This window comes from Mytilus galloprovincialis, chromosome 2, assembly GCF_965363235.1.
Source record: "Mytilus galloprovincialis chromosome 2, xbMytGall1.hap1.1, whole genome shotgun sequence".
NCBI classification, from domain to species: Eukaryota; Metazoa; Mollusca; class Bivalvia; order Mytilida; family Mytilidae; genus Mytilus; species Mytilus galloprovincialis.
In genome coordinates this window covers 35254179-35275265 of record NC_134839.1, presented here as the reverse complement: position 1 = coordinate 35275265, position 21087 = coordinate 35254179, and the positions used below count along the sequence as shown (strand labels likewise).

The window sequence follows — 21087 nt, the reverse complement described above, 5'->3', positions numbered from 1 at the left end:
TACTTTTAGATATACCTTGGAGTATGGAACATATACCTTTGTTATACATGTATCTTTCTTTTTTGTTACAGTATCGAGAAAAACAGAGTGATTGGTTTGGTCAGCATGGTAAGAACTGACATGTGACAGTTTGCATCATGGGGGATCCTAATGGAAAATTGTGTGTAAGTAAAATAAAATCTCTTATGTCTGAGATTTTTATTTCATGTACATTAATTATAACCCATGGATCAAAGTTCTGTAGGGTATAATGTTTTTGACTTTGTCCATCAGTCCTGTTCTAGTCATCCCAACTCCTCTGAAACCACTCAACAGAATTTTATAAAACTCTGTAGATAACAAGAACAAAATATGTAGATGTGTTTATCGACAGAAAATTACGATACACTGTTTTTTCTTTCATTACAATACATTGCAATATTAAAAAAAAAAATGTCAAGATTTTTATAAATAAGCAAGTTATAATATAACTTCTGAATGAATTAAAATAAATCTTACACAATCGTCTTTGGATGCGTTATATGTGGGCACACTGTGACCATGTGATTGTTTCAAATCATCAATCATTTGATTCAAATGTCATGAATGTGGGAGATTAATAAATGATGTAAAAAAATCTGTAAACACATAAACATGATAAAGACAAGAAGAAGAATTTAAAATTTGCAAATCCAAAAACAAACAAAATTTTCAGAGTTTTCTCCAGCTGGGATGCGTTGGTTTTTATTGAGTCCTAAGTTAAATTATGACCATATTTGTTGACCATTGTAACAACTAGATATGGCTTTTTATTCCCTCTATGTCATGTGTGCGTTTTTGAAATTTGCATGTGAATATTAACAGAACTTCTCATTATTACCATGTAAATATTTTTTGTAAAAAATGCAAAATAACTTCAAAATGTATGTACACATTATACTTATGATACTTTTTTTTCTTGTAGCACAGAACCTTTACTCATTTGTTTAAATCCGAGAAATAAGATTGGTTTACTGTGGCATCAATTCTAGAAAACACCTTTTCCACTGTTAAGCTACAAGTTCCAAATATAAGAGATACTTTTGTCATCCTACTTACACCTGAAATATACTTTTATTAATTGTTGCAATGCCAATGGCGACTTTGCAGGGTTACACACACTAACAAAGAAATTCACTTATGTTAAATCAGGGTACTCACCATTTGACCATGACCTTAGGATGAAAGACAACAGCCAAAGCACCCTTCCTTTGCTTTTAATTTTTTTCCCCAATAATACATGTACATGTATGATTTTGTATACATTATTGTTCTTCTAAAACTTCATGCAATGAAAATAGCATGAAATATATGCTTTCAAAATGTTGCTAAACATTTCTTTGTTCATATCTCGCAAAAGTGTAATTATCTTCTTTTCATACTGGAACCATTCACATGTGCTTCGATACAATGACCATATTTCTGGCGACTACATGATGTTTGGCTAATTAAAATGATTAAAATCTGTTTGTAAGTGCTGTTATACATAACAAAAAAAGTAGAATAACAGAAATACTGAAATCCAAGAAAAATCCTACAACAACCATGACAACTGACAAAATCTAATCACCAAATTCATCAAGCAACATAATCCAACGTTAACAGTTCTGAATATAAGTTACACAATACTTTACAATTGTTAAGCACTGGTTATGTTTCATGCTATTTAAAATCCTAATAATTATAAACAACCTTGGCTTATGTAGTTAGGATTAATTTCTGCAAGCACTTAGTATAATAAACATACTGCCCTCAATTGATGCAATTCTGGGCTGGCAAACAACTGCATTCAGAAATATTAATTCAACACTTGCAACTTCGTCTTAACATGCTTAATGTTAAATTTATTTTTCTTTATTGGATATTGTACCTCAACACTTAAGACAGTATATATATTTACTACATATTTATTTTTGTATTTTTTATCTTTTCTAGATCAGATAACACAGGATGTTACCACTGTGGTATGGCTATCAATTCATGGCATTAGTGAGCCGAAAGGTTTGTAAATATTGTAGCTTTGCCTTTTATTTTTCAACCTTTTATTTTTAATTTTGTGTTAAATGAGGTCTTAATTTCCATTTAAGTTAAATATTTCTTTACAATTATGGAAACAATGCTGAATTTTCTGTTTCCATTCTCTAACTGAAGTTTGCATCAACCAAATAATATAAAAAATGTATACACAATGCTTATTCACACAAATTTTTAATGAAGCATGAATTTGGGTACATTCACTTTTAACGTTATGGGTTTATATGTCCGTTTGATACAACCGCAAAAATAATTAAAAAAAATTTAGTTGATATTTGTTATACGTTGTTGTCATCTGCCTTGTTGAGCGTCATCCAAGACCAATGATTTCGGGATAATAACTTTAGTATGTATAAGTAAATAGAAATCTATGACCACAAAAGGAAGATTGGGATTGATTTTTAGAGTTTTGGTTCCAACAGTTTAGGAATGAGGGGCCAAAAGGGTCCAAAATTAAACTTTGTTTGATTTCATCAAAAATTGAATTATTGGGGTTCTTTGATATGCCGATTCTAATCGTTTATTTAGATTTGTGATGCCTGGGCCCCTTTATCAAATTGGTCCACATTGAGTTCTAGAGGTTCCAAAATTGAACTTTCTTTGATTTCATCAAAAATTGAATTGTTGGGGTTCTTTTTAAAATATGCTGAATCAAATCATGTATTTAGATTTTGTATATTGGACCATAGCAGGTAAATGTCCAATTTAATTTTTTTAAGTTCTAACACAACATTCATTGTGTGTCAACTAGCTATGTAGGCCAAAAATTAATTATTGTTTGTTTCCCTTTCCACGACTAACCCTGTAAAATCACTGCAACACGAAAATTTTTATTGGCCATTCTTGTCTAAATTTTTTTTTTCTATGTTGGTTTTTAGTGATATCTTTCCGATGCGTTGGTTTTTTTTTTATACCTTTCTGATGCTGCAGTCATCAAACGTTTTAAATCAAAGCTTTTTTGCTTTGAAGCTTCTATATGATTTGGAATCAAGGAAAACAAACATAATGCCTTGCCACATGATTTGTGTTGTGTGCAAGGGTGATCTTAAATCTGAAGCATCTTTCAACCCACTGAGTGCACCTTGATTGGATTTGTCTTTAACCTCTGTTCCTGTTTAAAGGATAAAATCTTTTAAGTAAAAATAGTCTGAGACGTCTGAACAGGTTGAGCACAAGTCAGGAAATATATTTCCTGCTTTCAGAGAACGTCCCTGATTTCTGGTGTAAAAAAAAAGTTTAAATGTGATTTCATTTTTATGCCCCACCTACGATTGCCCCACCTACGATAGTAGAGAGGCATTATGTTTTCTGGTCTGTGCCTCCGTTCGTTCGTTCGTTAGTTCGTCCATCTGTGTGTCCGTTCGCTTCAGGTTTAAGTTTTTGGTTAAGGTAGTTTTTGAAGAATTTGAAGTCCATTCAGCTTAGTACACATGTTCCCCATGATATGATCTTTCTAATTTTAATGCCAAATTATAGTTTTGACCCAAGTTTCATGGTCCACTGAACATAGAAAATGATAGAGCAAAGTTCAGGTTAAAGTTTTTGATCAAGGTAGTTTTTTAACTTTAACTTTCTTAAACTATCCTGGGTTTGTACCAAACTTGGACAGAAGCTTGTTTATGATCATAAGATAGTATCCAGAACTTAATTTTGAAAAAATTAAATTCATTTTTTCGGTATTTTTCGGGCGTCAATCAAATGTTGTCCGTGCATTAACTCATGAACCGTTCAACCAAAGCTTTTAAAATTTTAATATGTTGTAACTGACAACTAAATGAAGGTCAAGTTCAATAATGGCGATTTTGACTTTTACCGTTCAGGAGTTATGGTTATTGAAAGATTGAAAAATGGTTTTTCCAGTCGTGTCCGTGCATTTACGCATGAACTGTTCCACAAAAGCTTCCCAAATTTTAATATGTTGTTACTGATGACAAAATGGAGGTCAAGTTCAATAATGACGATTTTGACTTTTACCGTTCAGGAGTTATGGTTCTTGAAAGACTGAAAAATGCAGTTTCCAGTCGTGTCCGTGTATTTACACATGAACTGTTCTACCAAAGCTTCCCAAATTTTAATATGTTGTTACTGATGACAAAATGGAGGTCAAGTTCAAAATGACGATTTTGACTTTTACCGTTCAGGAGTTATGGTTCTTGAAAGATTGAAAAATGGTGTTTCCAGTCATGTCTGTGCATTTTCTCATGAACCATTCAACCAAAGCTTTTGAAATTTTTATATGTTGTTACTGATGACAAAATAGAGATCAAGTTCAACATGTTCAATAATGACGATTTTGACTTTTACCGTTCAGGAGTTATGGTTCTTGAAAGATCGTAAAATGGCGTTTCCATTCACTTTATTGCATTTACTCATGAACCATTCAATCTAAGCTTTTCTAATTTTAATATGTTGTTACTGACAACTAAATGGAGGTCAAGTTTAATAATGGCGATTTTGACTTTTACCGTTCAGGAGTTATGGTTCTTGAAAGATTGAAAAATGGTTTTTCCAGTCGTGTCTGTGCATTTACACATGAACTGTTCTACCAAAGCTTCCCAAATTTTAATATGTTGTTACTGATGACAAAATAGAGGTCAAGTTCAATAATGACGATTTTGACTTTTACCGTTCAGGAGTTATGGTTCTTGAAAGACTGAAAAATGGAGTTTCCAGTCGTGTCCGTGTATTTACACATGAACTGTTCTACCAAAGCTTCCCAAATTTTAATATGTTGTTACTGATGACAAAATGGAGGTCAAGTTCAAAATGACTATTTTCACTTTTACCGTTCAGAAGTTATGGTTCTTGAAAGATTGAAAAATGGTGTTTCCAGTCATGTCCGTGCATTTTCTCATGAACCATTCAACCAAAGCTTTTGAAATTTTTATATGTTGTTACTGATGACAAAATAGAGGTCAAGTTCAACATGTTTAATAATGACGATTTTGACTTTTACAGTTCAGGAGTTATGGTTCTTGAAAGATCGTAAAATGGCGTTTCCATTCACTTTATTGCATTTACTCATGAACCATTCAATCTAAACTTTTCTAATTTTAATATGTTGATACTGATGACAAAATGGAGGTCAAATTTGATATTGACGATTTTCCCTTTCACCATTCATCAGTAATGGTTCTTGTGATATTGCTAGGACACAAATAAATGTTAATAAATCCGGTTTGCTGTCGTTGTGACAGCCTCTTGTTTTCCTTTTTTTTGTTCAGCCTGCGATTTACAGCAAAAGTAGGTGAGACACTGGGTTCCGCGGAACCCTTACGAATTTTTTCATTACAAATTTTATTCATCACACTATTAGTTATTGCTTTATGATATGGTACAAAAATCAACTAAAAAAATCAATTTTGTTTGCCCCCAGGTGACTTTTAATATGTTTATAGCATTGAAAAAGCTCCAAATTATCTCCCTTTGATGCAAAAATACATTTTTTTGGCATTAAAGTTGAAATATCTTTTTTAAATCATCGATGACCTATATTTTTTATTATTGTTTTCAAAAAGCTGTACATAAACTAAATACTTGTAAAATTTAAGCGATTTCTGTAATTTAGTTCTTTTTTTATTTCGATATTACCTCTTTTTCTCCTATTAGTTCAACAGTAAATAAGGACATTAACAAAAAATTATGCTTCTTTCAGAGGCAGATTGTTAGCGTAAATGAACGGTGACCCAATTTTTTAATTTCATTTTTAGCTCACCTGGCCTAAAAGGCCATGTGAGCTTTTCTCATCACTTGGCGTCCGTCGTCGTCGTCTGTCGTCGTTAACAATTTTTCAAACATCTTCTCCTCTGAAACTACTGAATGGATTTGGATGAAACTTAGCATGATAGTTCCTTAGATTATCCTGCACAAAGTGTGTGCTTCGATTTTTGATCCGTCAAAAAACATGGCCGCCCTTACTTTAAATAGAACATAGGGGTCAAATGCAGTTTTTGGCTTATATCTCAAAAACCAAAGCATTTAGAGCAAATCTGACGTGGGGTAAAAATGTTCATTAGGTCAAGATCTATCAGCCCTGAAATTTTCAGACGAATCAAACAAACCATTGTTGGGTTGCTGCCACTTAATTGGTAATTTTAAGGAAATTTTGCAGTTTTTGGTCATTATCTTAAATATCATTATAGATAAAGATAAACTGTAAACAGCAAAAATGATAAGCAAAGTAAGATCTACAAATAAGTTAAATATGACCAAAATTGTCAATTGACCCCTTAAGGGGTTATTGTCCTTTAATGACAATTTTTTCACAATTTGTTCATCATATTTGCTAACTTTAAAAACAGGGCTTTCCATTGAAGCCGGTAGCCGGCGGAAATCCGCCGCTTACGGTGGCTTCAAGTGCCGGCTACTTCACTGACAAAAATATAAATTCCAAAAGAAAAAAATATCTTTTTCAAATGTTTACAGGCAGCCGAGAGACGTATATTGTCGCAAAGTCGCGGTCACGATAAACAAGGATGAAAAGTCAGTGTTTACCTTGGGCTGAATATATTTCACATGAATTAAAGTCACTGATTGGTTGTCTATTTAAGTCAGAATGCATCGTTTCTTTTCAACGATAACAAGAGAGACGTTCCGGTGGTCATTGAATGATAACAATAGAGACGTTCCGATGGTCATTAACTCGTTGGCTTTTTTTGGCTTTTAAAACGTGAAGACAATCGGATAGGATGACAATCTTATGGTTATGGAATAATATTAGTCAAATTAAAAAAAATGTATTAGATCAGAATCAGGAAAACAGTATCTTTTGAAGTTCATTTTTCAAAGCCCACGTGGTGTTCAGAGAATCAAGGTAGAATATTGTCGACTCGACCTCAAATAAATAACATTTTCAAATGATTTATGTATCCGACTTATTGAACAGTTTACAAAAAAAAGAGAAAATCAGAGGATATATCAATTTTCTGTCAATGCTTGAGAAATAATTGTATGATTTAAATACGCGTAACAGTCTTTAGAGAGAAAAGGGGGGTCATTTGTTTACAAATGCACGTAGTTATGCAAAATAAATCGATGAAGATTTCTAACAAACCGGATGATTATTTAAATAAAACTCCGTTAAAAGTAAATGAATTTTAAAGCATAAGGTAATGAAAATAAAAAACTAACATAAAAAAAATGAAATTTCTTTGAGTTTTTTTTTTTTTTCTTTCTTTAATTTCATACATAAAAATTGGTCATTTGAAAGATTAAATTAGGTGCCAGGAGATTGCGAGAATGCAGGATTTTGCTCTATTTATGCCAGAGCTTCTGGGGGCCTTGAGCGGCCCCCAGTCCCCCTGCCGTAAGGCACCAAGCTTACAGCTTGGTGGGCGTCCGGCTTCGCCGAACGCATGTTATAGCCGCCTATAATTTTAATTCAGCCTTCTACCTCAATTTCTATGGAAAGCCCTGTAAAAAATCTTCTCCTCTAAAACTACTCAACCAAATTCAACCAAACTTCAACTGAATGATCAGTAGGGTGTATAAAATAAAGTTTGTGTTTTATTTTCTATTTTGTCTAAAAACATGGCCGTCATGGCTAAAAATAGAACACAGGGTAAAATGCAGTTTTTGGCTTATATCTAAAAAACTCCAGCATTTAGAGCAAATAAGACTAGAAGTTAAAATATTTATTAGGTCAAGGTCTACCTGTCCTGAAATTTTCAATTTGCAATTTGCAAAAAAAATAATTTGTTGTGCTACTTCCAAAAAATAGAAAATATTCTGACCAGAAAAAAAACCATGTCCCCCTACAAGTTAAATGGTCCATGCCTAACTGTTATTAATGAAATCATTTAACTGTTTTGCTGTTATTGGAGCCCCTTGCCCCTTCTCAGCAGTGGAATAAATCCAAATCATGAATGAAGAAATTCGAAAGAATAACAATTTAATAATGTAACAATAACAATTTTATTGTTAAAATTCTTTTATTGTAACTATAATGTAATAAAAATAACGTCCTGCCGCTCTTCTTGTATGCATATTATATTAGAAGGAAACGTGTAAACATGGTAGAACTTGTATTTCTAATATTGAAGAATTGTTAGCTGTACATGTTTGCCTGGCATGGTTCAATATGTTCAATAAGGCATTGTTTACCAGGTGAGCGATTCAGGCTCTTGAGAGCCTCTTGTTCTATTAAGTATATGATAAAGTTCATTTATCATGTTTATAGAAAAATATAAAGAAATCATATATTAGAAAGAAAAAAAAGATTTATACTGGAGAGCCCCCTTAATATAAACATATTTTATTTGTAATCATCAAAGGGAATGAGACACAAGCTAAGACTTATGATGTCTTCTTTGGTATCTTTTCTTGTCTACATGAAATTTTATTTTGCTGTTATCACAGTCCAGGCAATTACTGAAAACTGTAATATTACTTTTTTATATAATATTACAAGTAAAATTAATATTACAAAAAATAGTAATATAATTCTTATATTACTAAAACCTGTAATATTGTTATATTACTGAAATGTGTAATATAGTCTCCATATTACATAAAACAGTAATATTACTAGAAAATGCCTATATTACATAGAACTGTAACATAAGGCTAAAAATCACTAGGTTTTCATACTTTAATTAGGGTCCCGCCAAAGGCGGTCCCCTATAGTGATCAGTCTGTCCGTCAGTCCGTCCGTCTGTCCGTCCGTCCGTCCGTCCGTCCGTAACACTTTGTGTCCGCTCCATATCTAGAGAACCATTATGATTTCATACTTTATACTTTACATGTTTATTAACCACCACCAGAGGGCGTGTCATGATGTATGTACAACTTCCTAGGTCAAAGGTCAAGGTAAAAAAACTTTGGTTTCAGTTGACAACCCTGTGTCCTGTGGTGAAGATCGTGTCCACTCTATATCTTGAGAACCGTTATGATTTCAAAGTTTATACTTGACATGTATATGAACCAACACCAGAGGGCGTGTCATAATTTATGAACGACTGCCTAGGGCATAGTTCAAGGTCAAAAACTTTGGTTTCAGTTGACAACCCCATGTCCTATGGTAAAGATTGTGTCCGCTCTATATCTTGAGAACCGTTATCATTTCAAAGTTTATACTTGACATGTATATAAACCAACACCAAAGGGTGTGTCAAAATTTATGTGCAACTTCCTAGGTCAAAGGTCAAGGTCAAAAACTTTGGTTTCAGTTGACAACCCCATGTCCTATGGTAAAGATCGTGTCCGCTCTATATCTTGAGAACCTTTATCATTTCAAAGTTTATACTTGACATGTTTATAAACCAACACCAAAGGGTGTGTCATAATTTATTTACAACTTCATAGGTCAAAGGTCAAGGTCAAAAACTTTGATTTCAGTTGACAAACCCATGTCCTATGGTAAAGATACAATTTTTTAATGCACATTATTCACAGCGGGGCCCACAGAGATGGCTCCCATCTCAATGATATCTAGTTACTATAATAATTTAGACGTATGATGATAATAAATCAATTATTAAACAATTGATTATTCCAAATAATAATAATAATCCAATTAAAGTACATAGTATCAATTCAAAATAAAAAATCCAAAGTAAAACTATTTTCTCCTTACAATGTAAAATATAAAATAAATGCCAAATTTACTAAATCATAAAATGAACTTAATCTCAAAATCAAAATATAAAAGTCTTAAAAGTATTTTCTAAAATTAAATTATGATTCAGAGATAAATTTTGTCTCAACACTGCACAGTCAACTAGTAGACTGGTAAAACAATCTTTTAGGTCTAGTATAATGACATGAGCATGACGAGTAGTGTGAGGTTACGCTTCCAGAACACTGACTGCTATCTTAAAATATTCTCAAAAATAAAAGGGGAGTCAAAAAATACATTTTTGTCCAAACACTACAAAGTCAACTGGAAGACTGATCGTCAGTCCTACAGGTCCAGTATAATAGACTTTAGCAGTGCAAGTTTGGGTTTCCGAAGGGTGACTGCTCTTCCAAAATTTTGCAACGATATTTATACTAAAACACAAAATAACTCAATTTATCCCAACATGTTAATATTACTCTCATTAGCAAAAATAGACTTTAATTAACAACGCCTAATCATATAATGTTTTGATAAAATCTGTGGATGCTAATTGTCGAGCCTGCAACTTTTGTTGCAGAAAGCTCGACATAGGGATAGTGATCCGGCGGCGGCGGTGTTAGCTAACTTCTTAAAAGCTTTATATTTTAGAAGGTGGAAGACCTGGATGCTTCATACTTTGTATATAGATGCCTCATGTTACGAAGTTTCTGTCAGTCACATGTCCAATGTCCTTGACCTCATTTTCATGGTTCAGTGACCACTTGAAAAAAAGTTCAGATTTTTTGTAATGTTGAATTCTCTCTTATTATAAGTAATAGGATAACTATATTTGATATGTACGTACCTTGAAAGGTCCTCATGTCTGTCAGACAGTTTTCACTTGACCTCGACCTCATTTCATGGATCAGTGAACAAGGTTAAGTTTTGGTGGTCAAGTCCATATCTCAGATACTACAAGCAATATGGCTAGTATATTCGGTGTATGGAAGGACTGTAAGGTGTACATGTCCAACTGGCAGGTGTCATCTGAACTTGACCTCATTTTCATGGTTCAGTGGTAAGTTATATTAATCTGAAGATCTGTTTACTTTATTGTGATGATTCTTTATCTTATTTTAGAGTGATCATGTTTATTAAAAATACATGTTGTGCCGTATCTCAGAAACTATTTATGATTATTCCATAAATCTTCACACACTTTTTGGTTATATTAAAACCACAAAAGGAAGATTCAGATTTTTTTTTGGTGGTGATGGTCCAAACTGTTTAGGAATTACGGGCCAAGACCAGTATTTTTCTATCTATATCTATATAGTCAATCTAGACTTCAAAAAAAGAGTGACGAAAGATACCAGAGGAACAGTCAAACTTATAAATCAACTAAAATAAATTGACAACATGCACCTGGCTAAAAATAAAAAAGACAAACAATAGAACACATGACACAACATAGGAAAATGAAGAATAAGCAACACGAATCCCATCAAAAATTGGGGGTCATCTCAGGTGCTCCGGAATGGTAAGCAGATTCTGCTCCACATGTGGCACCCGTCATGTTGCTTATGTAATAACAAGTCCGGTAAATAGTCTAATTTGGTAGGTCACATTCATGAAAGGGAAGGGGATTGTAGTAACAACATAAGGAACATATCCGATATCATTTGTGAAACAGTTATTTCATAACTTCAACTTATTAATACCTCAAGTAGAAGGTTGCATTGGGATTTTCACACCAAAATGTATGTCGCTTGAAAAATGTCTCACTGAGTCATGAAATGTTTACAGATATGGTGTGTCTGAATGATCTTGATGTGAATGTTTCTTTAAATTTAATTTCTTATTGTATGTTGATAAGTTTATCTTGCTGTTAAAAAGTGTTATACAATAGTATATATACATGTGTATATTTAAAAAACTGACTGCATGACAAATCTCAAGTGACTTAAGAAAATAATGTGATTCTAATTGTCTAGTTTATTGAAATATTTTCTTCTTTTTTCACTTTTTTTATAATTTATTGTCTTAGTTCACTTTTTTGAAAATTTTGCTTTTCAATGTTTTATATACTCATCCTCTAATGCTGTTTTATTTGATTTTTTAGCAATCCATGGTGAATTTAAGTCACCCAGAAATACTGACAATAAAGAATGTAACAAAAGATAATGCTGGATGGTATGGTTGCTTGATTTCTAATCCACTTGGTAGATATTACCAGACTGCCTGGCTAACAGTTTTAGGTAAAGGCTTAGATAAGAATGAGAAATGTTTGTTTTTCACCAAGAAATAATACGTCTTAGAGCAAAATATTCACATAAAAATGATTTAATCGTTTGGAGAATTTAATAATCAATTTTCGATTACATCATTATCAATAAATTTTTTATAGACTGTCATAAAAATAGAAGGTTTGGCATCATGAAAATTGGAAATGTACAGTTTTTTCTAAAAAAAATAATTCTTTTAATGCCGCCACAACTGAACGTCATATTATTTTACCCCTGTCAGTGTCTCTCTGTATGTCCTTCCCATTATGGGTGTACAGTTATTCCACTTAACTCCTCCTACAGTTTGAATTCTAGGAAGTTTTCACTCTGATGTCTGTTTGTAGTCTTTGTACATGTATTGAAGGTGTGCATGTGGTCAGGGTTTTGATTTTGTTTAATATTTGCTCTTAATCATTTTTTGTAGTAGTTACTTGCATAAGGGGAGCTCGCATACAGATAATTGTCCTACAGTTTTATGCTAGGAAGTGTTCACTTAGTTGGTGGTTTTTCCATTTTTTGTGCATGGGGTCAGGATTTTGATTCTTATTTATATTTGCTCTTTTGGGTGATAATATAATTTACCTTTGTCATATTTAAGGTAAAGTGTTAGACAGTTATTTTTAAATAAGACTTTGCATCTGCAGGGGCATCATTTGTGTCTGTCAAAGAAATCCAACATTGACTTTGCTATAAAACAGTTTCAGAGTGAAGTGTGGCCAGGGATTTCACTTAGTCTAGTTTGTATTGTGTAATAATTAAATTTTGTATGTCATACATGTGATTCTTCCGATGGGAGTCGAAATCTCTTGTTTTTCAGACCCTCTTCCATCCCTCCCATTAAAATTTGAAATCTACAACTTTTGAAAATGTCAACATCGAAAAAGTTTCAGTAAACATTTTTGTTTATAGAATTAAAACTGACAGGGTAAAACTCTTGAGAAACTCGAAATTGATATCGGAAAAGTCTGTAAAAACAGAAGGTCACCATTTCTTTTTCTTGTTTTTGTGTCGTAAGGTAAATAGCTTCGAGTAATCAATGAAGGTGTTTATTATTAGACTATATATACAGCAATAACAAATTATTGGCAATTACCTGGTCATCAACTAGCTAGTTTAAGACACACGTCTGGATGATTAAAAGTGAAATACTGACAATGGATTAAGATGTAAAAAAAAAGACTTTAATTTGATGCTGTTGAAAACATTGAACAGTTATAGTACTGAGCCTCAAAGACAAATGTCTTAATGAAATCAAATACGATATTTATGGCTTGTTTTCTATCTAAACCAATGGAATACCTAAGTATAAGTATGTTTGTCTTTGAAAATTCTAAATTTTTATAATTTGATGAAATGCAAACTATGTTATCCCATAGACATATAATGTATTATACATGTATGTCTCTGTTATTACCAAATACCCTAGCAGCAAATTAAAAACAACCAATTATCTAGCCATATTTTCTCTGCCTGGAGATCTGATTTTAAATTGTACAAGTCCAGTGCCATTGGGTCAAGATCATGCTTACTACACTTCTTGCCAAGCTGACTATGGTGACCCTAATGACTTTATTAAACATATTGAGACAGCTACCTACCAGAAAGCCACTGCTCAATAGTGTTACCAAAGTTGACATTATGTAGCTTAAGCAGAGATACTTTTTACCAACTATATATGATGGCTGATCACTTTATCTTAACTTTATATATGTAATAAATAAATATTTGAAACCCCCTTATCTTATATTTCTATCAAGTAAAAATGGCTATGCAGGTGCTTAAAGTATAGAACACTTACAAAAAAGGAGAATAAGCAGTTTTAACACCAAAAATAATCATGGCGTTCATCGTTAAAAATGTTGAATTTGATACACACTTTAGAGTAACTTATGTAGTGGGTTATTCAGTGTGCACCACATTTTTTTTAATGATATTATTCCTTCATAGACAGAAAAAAATATTACAATCATTCCTAAAATAAAGACTTTTAACAATTAAAAGTTTGATGAGGAGGAAAAAAGGATTGAATTGGTTATAAATATTGTAGATAAGCCAGCTATTGAGCTGACACATATTTACCATTTCCTTTCAAACATATTATTTCATCTTTTGAAAACTTTTTAATTACAAATACTTTAATTGCAGATGAACAAGCAGAAGCAGTAGACATTAGGTCAGGAGGAACAAACGATAAAGAGCAAATAGTAATCTACATTATCGGTGGTGTCGCATCAGTAGTTGTTCTCTTCCTGTTACTCCTGATATTTATATGTTATAGACGTTACAAAAGGGTTCAGTCCAGCAAATATAGAAATGTCAAGAGAGTAATTGTCATGACACAGGCTAGTTTCAATATTCAAACATATTTTATTACTGATAAGTTCAAATACAAGTGCACAAAAAAGAATATGTTTGACTTATTCGGTTATAATTAGGAAATGAAGTTTTATGAGGAAGTTGTCTTTATATGGTGTAAAAGTTACAAAGTAAGTCTTAAGAAAGGAAGATAATTGAGATTCATTAAATGTTCATCAGTAATGTTTAGATTATGAAAATAGAGATATGCAATCTAGACAGAATCTAATTTAGTTTTAAGGAAGTTTTTGTCAATTTTAGATTTGAATATTTATAACAGCTTTGCATATGGACTTGCTTCATTTATTATTAGCGATAGTCTGTGTGCTCTTCAAACTTTTATGATGTTTATTTCTATTACAAAATCATGATAATTAAAAAAATGACATGGATCTGCACACAAATTTGAAACAGGTATACATTTTAATTTCATATCAGAATGTTTTGCATCAATTCCAGAATGAGAATTACCATCCATACAAATCTTATGATGGTACACAACCATTTGTTTTACCCACAATCAGAATTGAACCTGGTCCAAGAAGACGCTTGTCATCTGATTTGACCATGATGTCAGAGTATGATCTCCCTCTGGACAAACACTGGGAATTTAGACGGGAACAGTAAGTTAAAGCATAACATTGACCATTCCATGAAAGTTATCATACTGTAAAGACATATATATTGACTCATGACAACATTTAAACTTATATCTGTCGACCCACAAATAGCATTGCTCACTGTTTCTGACATCCAGATTGTTTCTTTGGTTAAAAGCTGTATAATGACCTGATATTTGATTGGTTGTATCAATTTTCAGATGAATTCAATAGATATTGTAACCACTGTAGTATGAAATATAACAAGAAGTTTTTCCAAAAACTCTTTTTTTCCAAGGTTTAACATTTTCTCATATATATACTGGAATCATTAGGGCTCAACAATAACACTTGTCTGATTGTCTTGTACTAGAGGATAAAAAGGTCACACAAGTAAAAGCTATATCAATATTAATTTAATTTAACAGGTTTATATGCTCTTATAATATACTAGATTATGGAGTGTGTGTCCGAGCGAGAATATTTAGTCAGACGTCAGTCGCTACCCTGATATACCCTATCTTTTTTGGGTAATTAATACAGATAGCGTTTGACATCTTTAGCTGAACAGATTTATCATTTTTTCATAACTTAATTCATTGTATGCTGGTTCATATTCTGGACACCAGTCTTTGCTCCTTTCTAATATAATTCACAAACAAAAAACAAATAGGAAGCTTAGAAATGGAAAAATATTAAATACTTAACTCGTTCAAAGGGTAATTACACGTCTCAATCTTCAAAATCGCCTATCTAAAAATACTACCATCGCTAACATTTTTAAAAATAAAAATCGTGGTTACCCTTCTATCGATAAGTGTCATGCCAAAAAATGAGTAACATGTCCCTGTCTTTCCACCAACAATACGGTAAGGTCCACACTTAATGGTCGCTCATTTTCTTTAAAATTTGAAACTGATATAACTTGAAAAACAAACAGTCTTATTTATTTACTCACATGAAACAAACCAGGATGCGGTATTCAGTACGTAGGTTAAACTGGTCGATATTTATCTAAACGCACTCAAGAAAATAACCCAATAAATTCAAAAGTATCATTTATCAACACCTTAAGAAGCACAGTCATCCTATCAAATATTTAGCAGTTCAACCTTTGGAAGAAGTAAATAAGCAGCCTGGTGAATCTCATTCAAAGTTTGTACAATCACGGAAAATAATTGAATTAAATTAGATTAAAAAATATCAAGAACCGATACTGTTAACATTTTGGATATTGTTTCTAAAACTGTTCGAAAAAAAACATTCTCATGGTCGTAGAAAAAATCACAATCAAAGAAAATTTCGGACCAATCACACCAATATTTCGGACCTAATTTCTATTTAAAAAAACAACGGCAGACATTATCTGTTAACAAAGCTCTGTTCATTACCGATTAATAAGTTAAATAAAATTTTAGAGGATTGCAACACAATTTCATATAGCAGTCCTAAGTACGAAATTGTTCAAATTATAATGGCATATTGTTATTCTAAACTGTTTCCTAAAATTGATCGTCCTGAAGATCATAAAAAACATTTTATTAAAATAAAGTATGTCAATAAAGGTTTTGATTTTGTAAATATTGCTGGTATTTTTAACAACCATTCTGTTAAAGAACAAATTCCTGGATATTTTGATAATACTGAGCTCCCTCTTATTTGTTATATTTACAAGAAATCTACCTGGAAATTTGTGTTAAATTATAGCCAATTGTGTAAAGATTTTAATATCAGTGAAAATACACCTACTTCATGTAATTGCAGTAATTCCAAATACATTTATGGACCAATTTCCCATGTTATAACAGGAGATCTTAACATATTTCAAGACGGAGAGTTAAAATCATTCCTCAGTAAAGGACCTAATTATCTTCCCCAGTCAATTATAAATTGGAATGAGTGTCGTAATATCATCCATGACTCACTCTGTACTTACTGTATGAAATGGATAAAACTGGAAAAAGCTGACAAAAAATTCGACTTTAAAATAAAAACAAGATACAAATCCAATGAATTTACATTGACATGCCTATCAGACGGTGCCTCATATGCAAGTCTGATTTGACTTGGCATTGTTAAAAAGTAGATCCTAAGTTCTGTGACATGACTAGTTTCAGTTTTTCTTGACTCATAATTTTTGAAAAATATTTCAAAAGATATAAAACTAACTTCTGTTCTATTGTTTTAAATTTCTTTTGTTCCTTGAATCAACTTATAATGCAAAGTCCTCCTGGACAAGTTGAAAAAAATGTTATTGTAGAGGCCTGATCATGCAATACAATGTGAGAAACTTGATTTTCTGGTAATTTTTTAAAAGAGCAAATATAACATTCTCACATTACCTAGATAAAAAAAAAACATGTGTCTCGGTACAAAATTGTTCAAAAACACTGAAAATTGTAAATCATTAGTATTAAATGGTTTAACCCATTAAAACATTTAATCCATCACTGCAAATGTTTGCACCTGTCCTAAGTCAGGAATCTGATGTACAGTAGTTGTAGTTTGTTTATATAATTTATATGTGTTTCTCGTTTCTTGTTTTTAGCTCACCTGGCCCGAAGGTCCAAGTGAGCTTTTCTCATCACTTGGCGTCCGTCAACCATCGTCGTTAACTTTTATAAAAATCTTCTCCTCTGAAACTACTGGGCCAAATTTAACCAAATATGGCCAAAACATTATTAGGGTATCTAGTTTAAAAATTGTGTCCAGGGACCCGGCCAACCAACCAAGATGGCCGCCAGGGCTAAATATAGAACATAGGGGTAAAATGCAGCTTTTGGCTTATAACTCAAAAACCAAAGCATTTAGAACAAATCTGACATAGAGTGAAATTGTTTATCAGGTCAAGATCTATCTGCCCTAAAAATTTTAGATGAATCGGACAACCTTTTGTTGGGTTGCTACCCCTGAATTTTGCTGTTTTTGGTTATTATCTTGAATATTATCATGATTATAATAGATAGAGATAAACTAAACAGCAATAATGTTCAGCAAAGTAAGTTTTACAAATAAGTCAACATAACCGAAATGGTCAGTTGACCCCTTTAGGAGTTATTGCCCTTTATAGTCAATATTTAACCATTTTTCATAAATCTTAGTTATCACCAAAACACAATTTTGTCATGTCCTTGAATATTCACATAGACAAAAGTGAGCGACACAGGCTCTTTAGAGCCTCTGGTTTTATATAGATTAGAACGTTGGTTTTCCCGTTTGAATGGTTTTACTCTAGTAATTTTGGGGCCCTTTATAGCTTGTTCAGTGTGAGCCAAGGCTCTGTGTTAAGGCCGTACATTGACATATAATGGTTTACTTTTATAAATTGTCATTTGGATGGAGAGTTGTCTCATTGGCACTCATACCATATCTTCTTATATCTAAGAAAATGTGTACAACTATTAGAATTTTATTTAGTTATATATATATATGGTTACATCAATCAGTATCTCAATATCTAAATGAATATGAGATGAAATAATTTATTTATTGTTATAGGTTATCACTTGGTGAACCTCTTGGGGAAGGAGCATTTGGTAAAGTTTTTAAAGCAGAAACTGTTGGTTTAAATAAAGCTCCAACAACTGCCATAGCAGTCAAGATGTTGAAGGGTAAAATTTACTTATATATTTTAGATCAAAAATCAAATAGTATTAATGAAAACTGGATTTATGCTTAGGTTTTCTTTTTTTATTAGACAAGCATAAAATTTTGGGAAATAAGAATTGAATTTTTTCCATCTTTTTTATCTTTATTGAAAAATTTGCATTGTTATGGCCCTGCAACGAATATGGCCCGCAACAAAGATGTCGGTGCCATATAGTTTTACCCATGTCCGTAATTCGGTCATTCCGTAATTCTGTCATTCCGTCATTCCATCATTCTGTCATTCCCTAATTCCACAACTAGGAATTGTTAAGTTTCAGTTTTGTTCCGCTTGGCTCATTTTTGCTATAATTATGGGCTTTGAACTTTGATAATTTTTTGAAAATCACAGTTAAAAGGATGAATTGTTTGAGTATAAAGGACAAGATTATAAATATCCAATTAATGTTCTGATTCAAACAATAAAATAATTACAAATCAATTAATGTCATTAGTGCTGTAATGAATTGTTAAAATCTTAATACTTTTATTTTTTGTTTGATGATTCTAGCTGTTAATCTGGATTATCCCACCTCAATCAACAGGCCTTGAAGTAATAAATATTTGAGTCAGTTTTTTGTACTTAAACAAATAAAAACCAATCAAAATGCTGGATTTTATGTTTTGAGCAAGATTTTTGTGCTCCGAGCATTGAGCAAAGTTTTATGACTTCAACCCCAGGTCTAATGAATGTCAAAACAAATCAGTGACAGGTTGACCTTGTTCCTAATTAAATTTGTTCAGGTTACAATTATGTGATAATCATGTTTTCAATCATAATTTCTTGAAAGGTTTTAAACAGTTGTTTAAAAGTTGAAAAGTTACAAAGTAAAAACGTATTTATAAAAATAAACTTCTCATAGAATAAATCATCACTTTACAATATTATGTCACATGACTGACCAACATGACTTGTGATCACCTGATATATTATATGGTTTATCTTTTCAAAATGAGTGTTGTTTATTCAATTTTCATACACTTTTCTTCAACTCTTTATGATGAACACATACAAAACAATAAGTTATGACAACAAGGAACACAATTCTAGGCTGATTTAACAAATAACAAAAGCTTTATTGTGTCTTCAATATTAAGACAATTGGCAAATTTCCGGATTGCAAAACATATTGACAAATTTACACGAAAAACGTAACAATAAAGATATAAAATGTATTTTATTTGAATAAAACATGACAAATCAAGAATATTAATATTATAACACATAAAAAACAATCAAGGTTTGAGCAAAAAAAATCCTTACTTTTCACTTCAATTGGAAATTTTTTGATCCAATTTTGGACCTGAAAAAAAACTAAGAAAATATTTGTAGTCATGTATAACACACAGGGTATAAATGTAAATGTGTTCGTTATACATACCAAAAGACAGTACTCCTTATTACATAAACATGGATAGTTTGTAGGATCGATTAAAACCCATTTTGATGTCCCATTTATTATGCCCCATTTTGGTGCATTATGTTTTCTGTTCTGTGCGTCCATTCATTCGTTCTTTTGTCTGTCCATTTGTTCATCTGTCCATCCATTGGTTCGTTCTTCCGTCCGTTTGTCCTTCCGTCTGTCTGTCCCGCTTCAGGTTAAAGGATTGGTTAAAGTTTTTGGTAGAGGTAGTTTTTGATGAAGTTGAAGTCCAATCAACTTGAAACTTAGGGCTCATGTTTTCTATTTTATAATCTTTGTAATTTTTATGCCAAACTAGAAATTTTCCCCCATTTTCAAGGTCCACTGAGCATAGAAAATGATAGTGTGGATGGGCTATTCATGTACTGGGGACACATTCTTGTTAGCTATAACCATTTGAGCTTATGTTATAACTAATGACTTGGCGTCCATCATCATCTGTTGTTAACTATTTCAAAAAACCTTCTCTGAAACTACTGGGCCAAAGATTTCAAACTTTAACAAAAAAAAATTTCCTTAATTATCTGGTATCTTGCTTATAAATTGTATCCGAAGTTTTGATCCATCGACAAACATGGCTGCCATTGTTGGGTTCCTGCCACTAAATTGGTTATCTTAAGGATTTTTTTTAGTTTTTGTATGAAATTAATTAAAGATAAAGATAAACTGTAAACAGCAAAAAATGTTCAGCAAAGTAACATCTTCAAAAATGTTTTTTATGACAAAAATTGTCAATTGACCCGTTACGGAGTTATTGACCTTTAAGGAAAATTACACAAGTTGTTTTATTTTTTTTTTAACTTTATAAATCTTCGCAAATGAATTTAGTATAAATTTGTATTTTATTTCCTTGTACTTCAAGAAACAAAGACACTATGGTTAAAATGGAACAAATGGGTAAAATGCATTTATTTGCTTTTAATGAAAATATGACAGATACAATGAACATTGTATTGGCATTTGTAAGCCTCTTATTATTAAATATAAATTGAAAAGCAAAAACAGTCATTGATGAAAGATTTAAGCAAAAAAACAAACTTGTGAGCAATTCAAGCTCTGCTTGTTCTATTGGGGATCCAAGGCAGTGGCGTAGCCAGGGTTGAAATGATGTGGATGTTTTGCCGAGTCGAGCGAGCCGAAAAATGTTTTGGACCTTTTTGTGCAGAAAATATTTTTTATTTAAGCACATG

The 21087-nt window shown here is 32.0% G+C and overlaps 1 protein-coding gene across 3 annotated transcripts in view; it reads left to right on the top strand.

Annotated features, from left to right (window-relative positions):
• LOC143063469 (vacuole membrane protein 1-like) overlaps nt 1–21087 on the top strand; it is a 180114-nt gene that overhangs the window by 13104 nt on the left and 145923 nt on the right. Inside the window, exons 6-9 of one of the 3 annotated variants that reach the window (XM_076235641.1) lie at nt 72–108; nt 1954–2019; nt 11712–11847; nt 14020–14155. In XM_076235641.1, the coding sequence (XP_076091756.1) occupies nt 72–108; nt 1954–2019; nt 11712–11773 (165 nt within the window). In that variant the 3' untranslated portion in view covers nt 11774–11847; nt 14020–14155. Of the gene's footprint in view, nt 1–71; nt 109–1953; nt 2020–11711; nt 11848–14019; nt 14217–14688; nt 14853–18326; nt 18440–21087 lie in introns of those variants that run through there. The other 2 variants (XM_076235644.1, XM_076235643.1) reach the window with 2 other exon arrangements.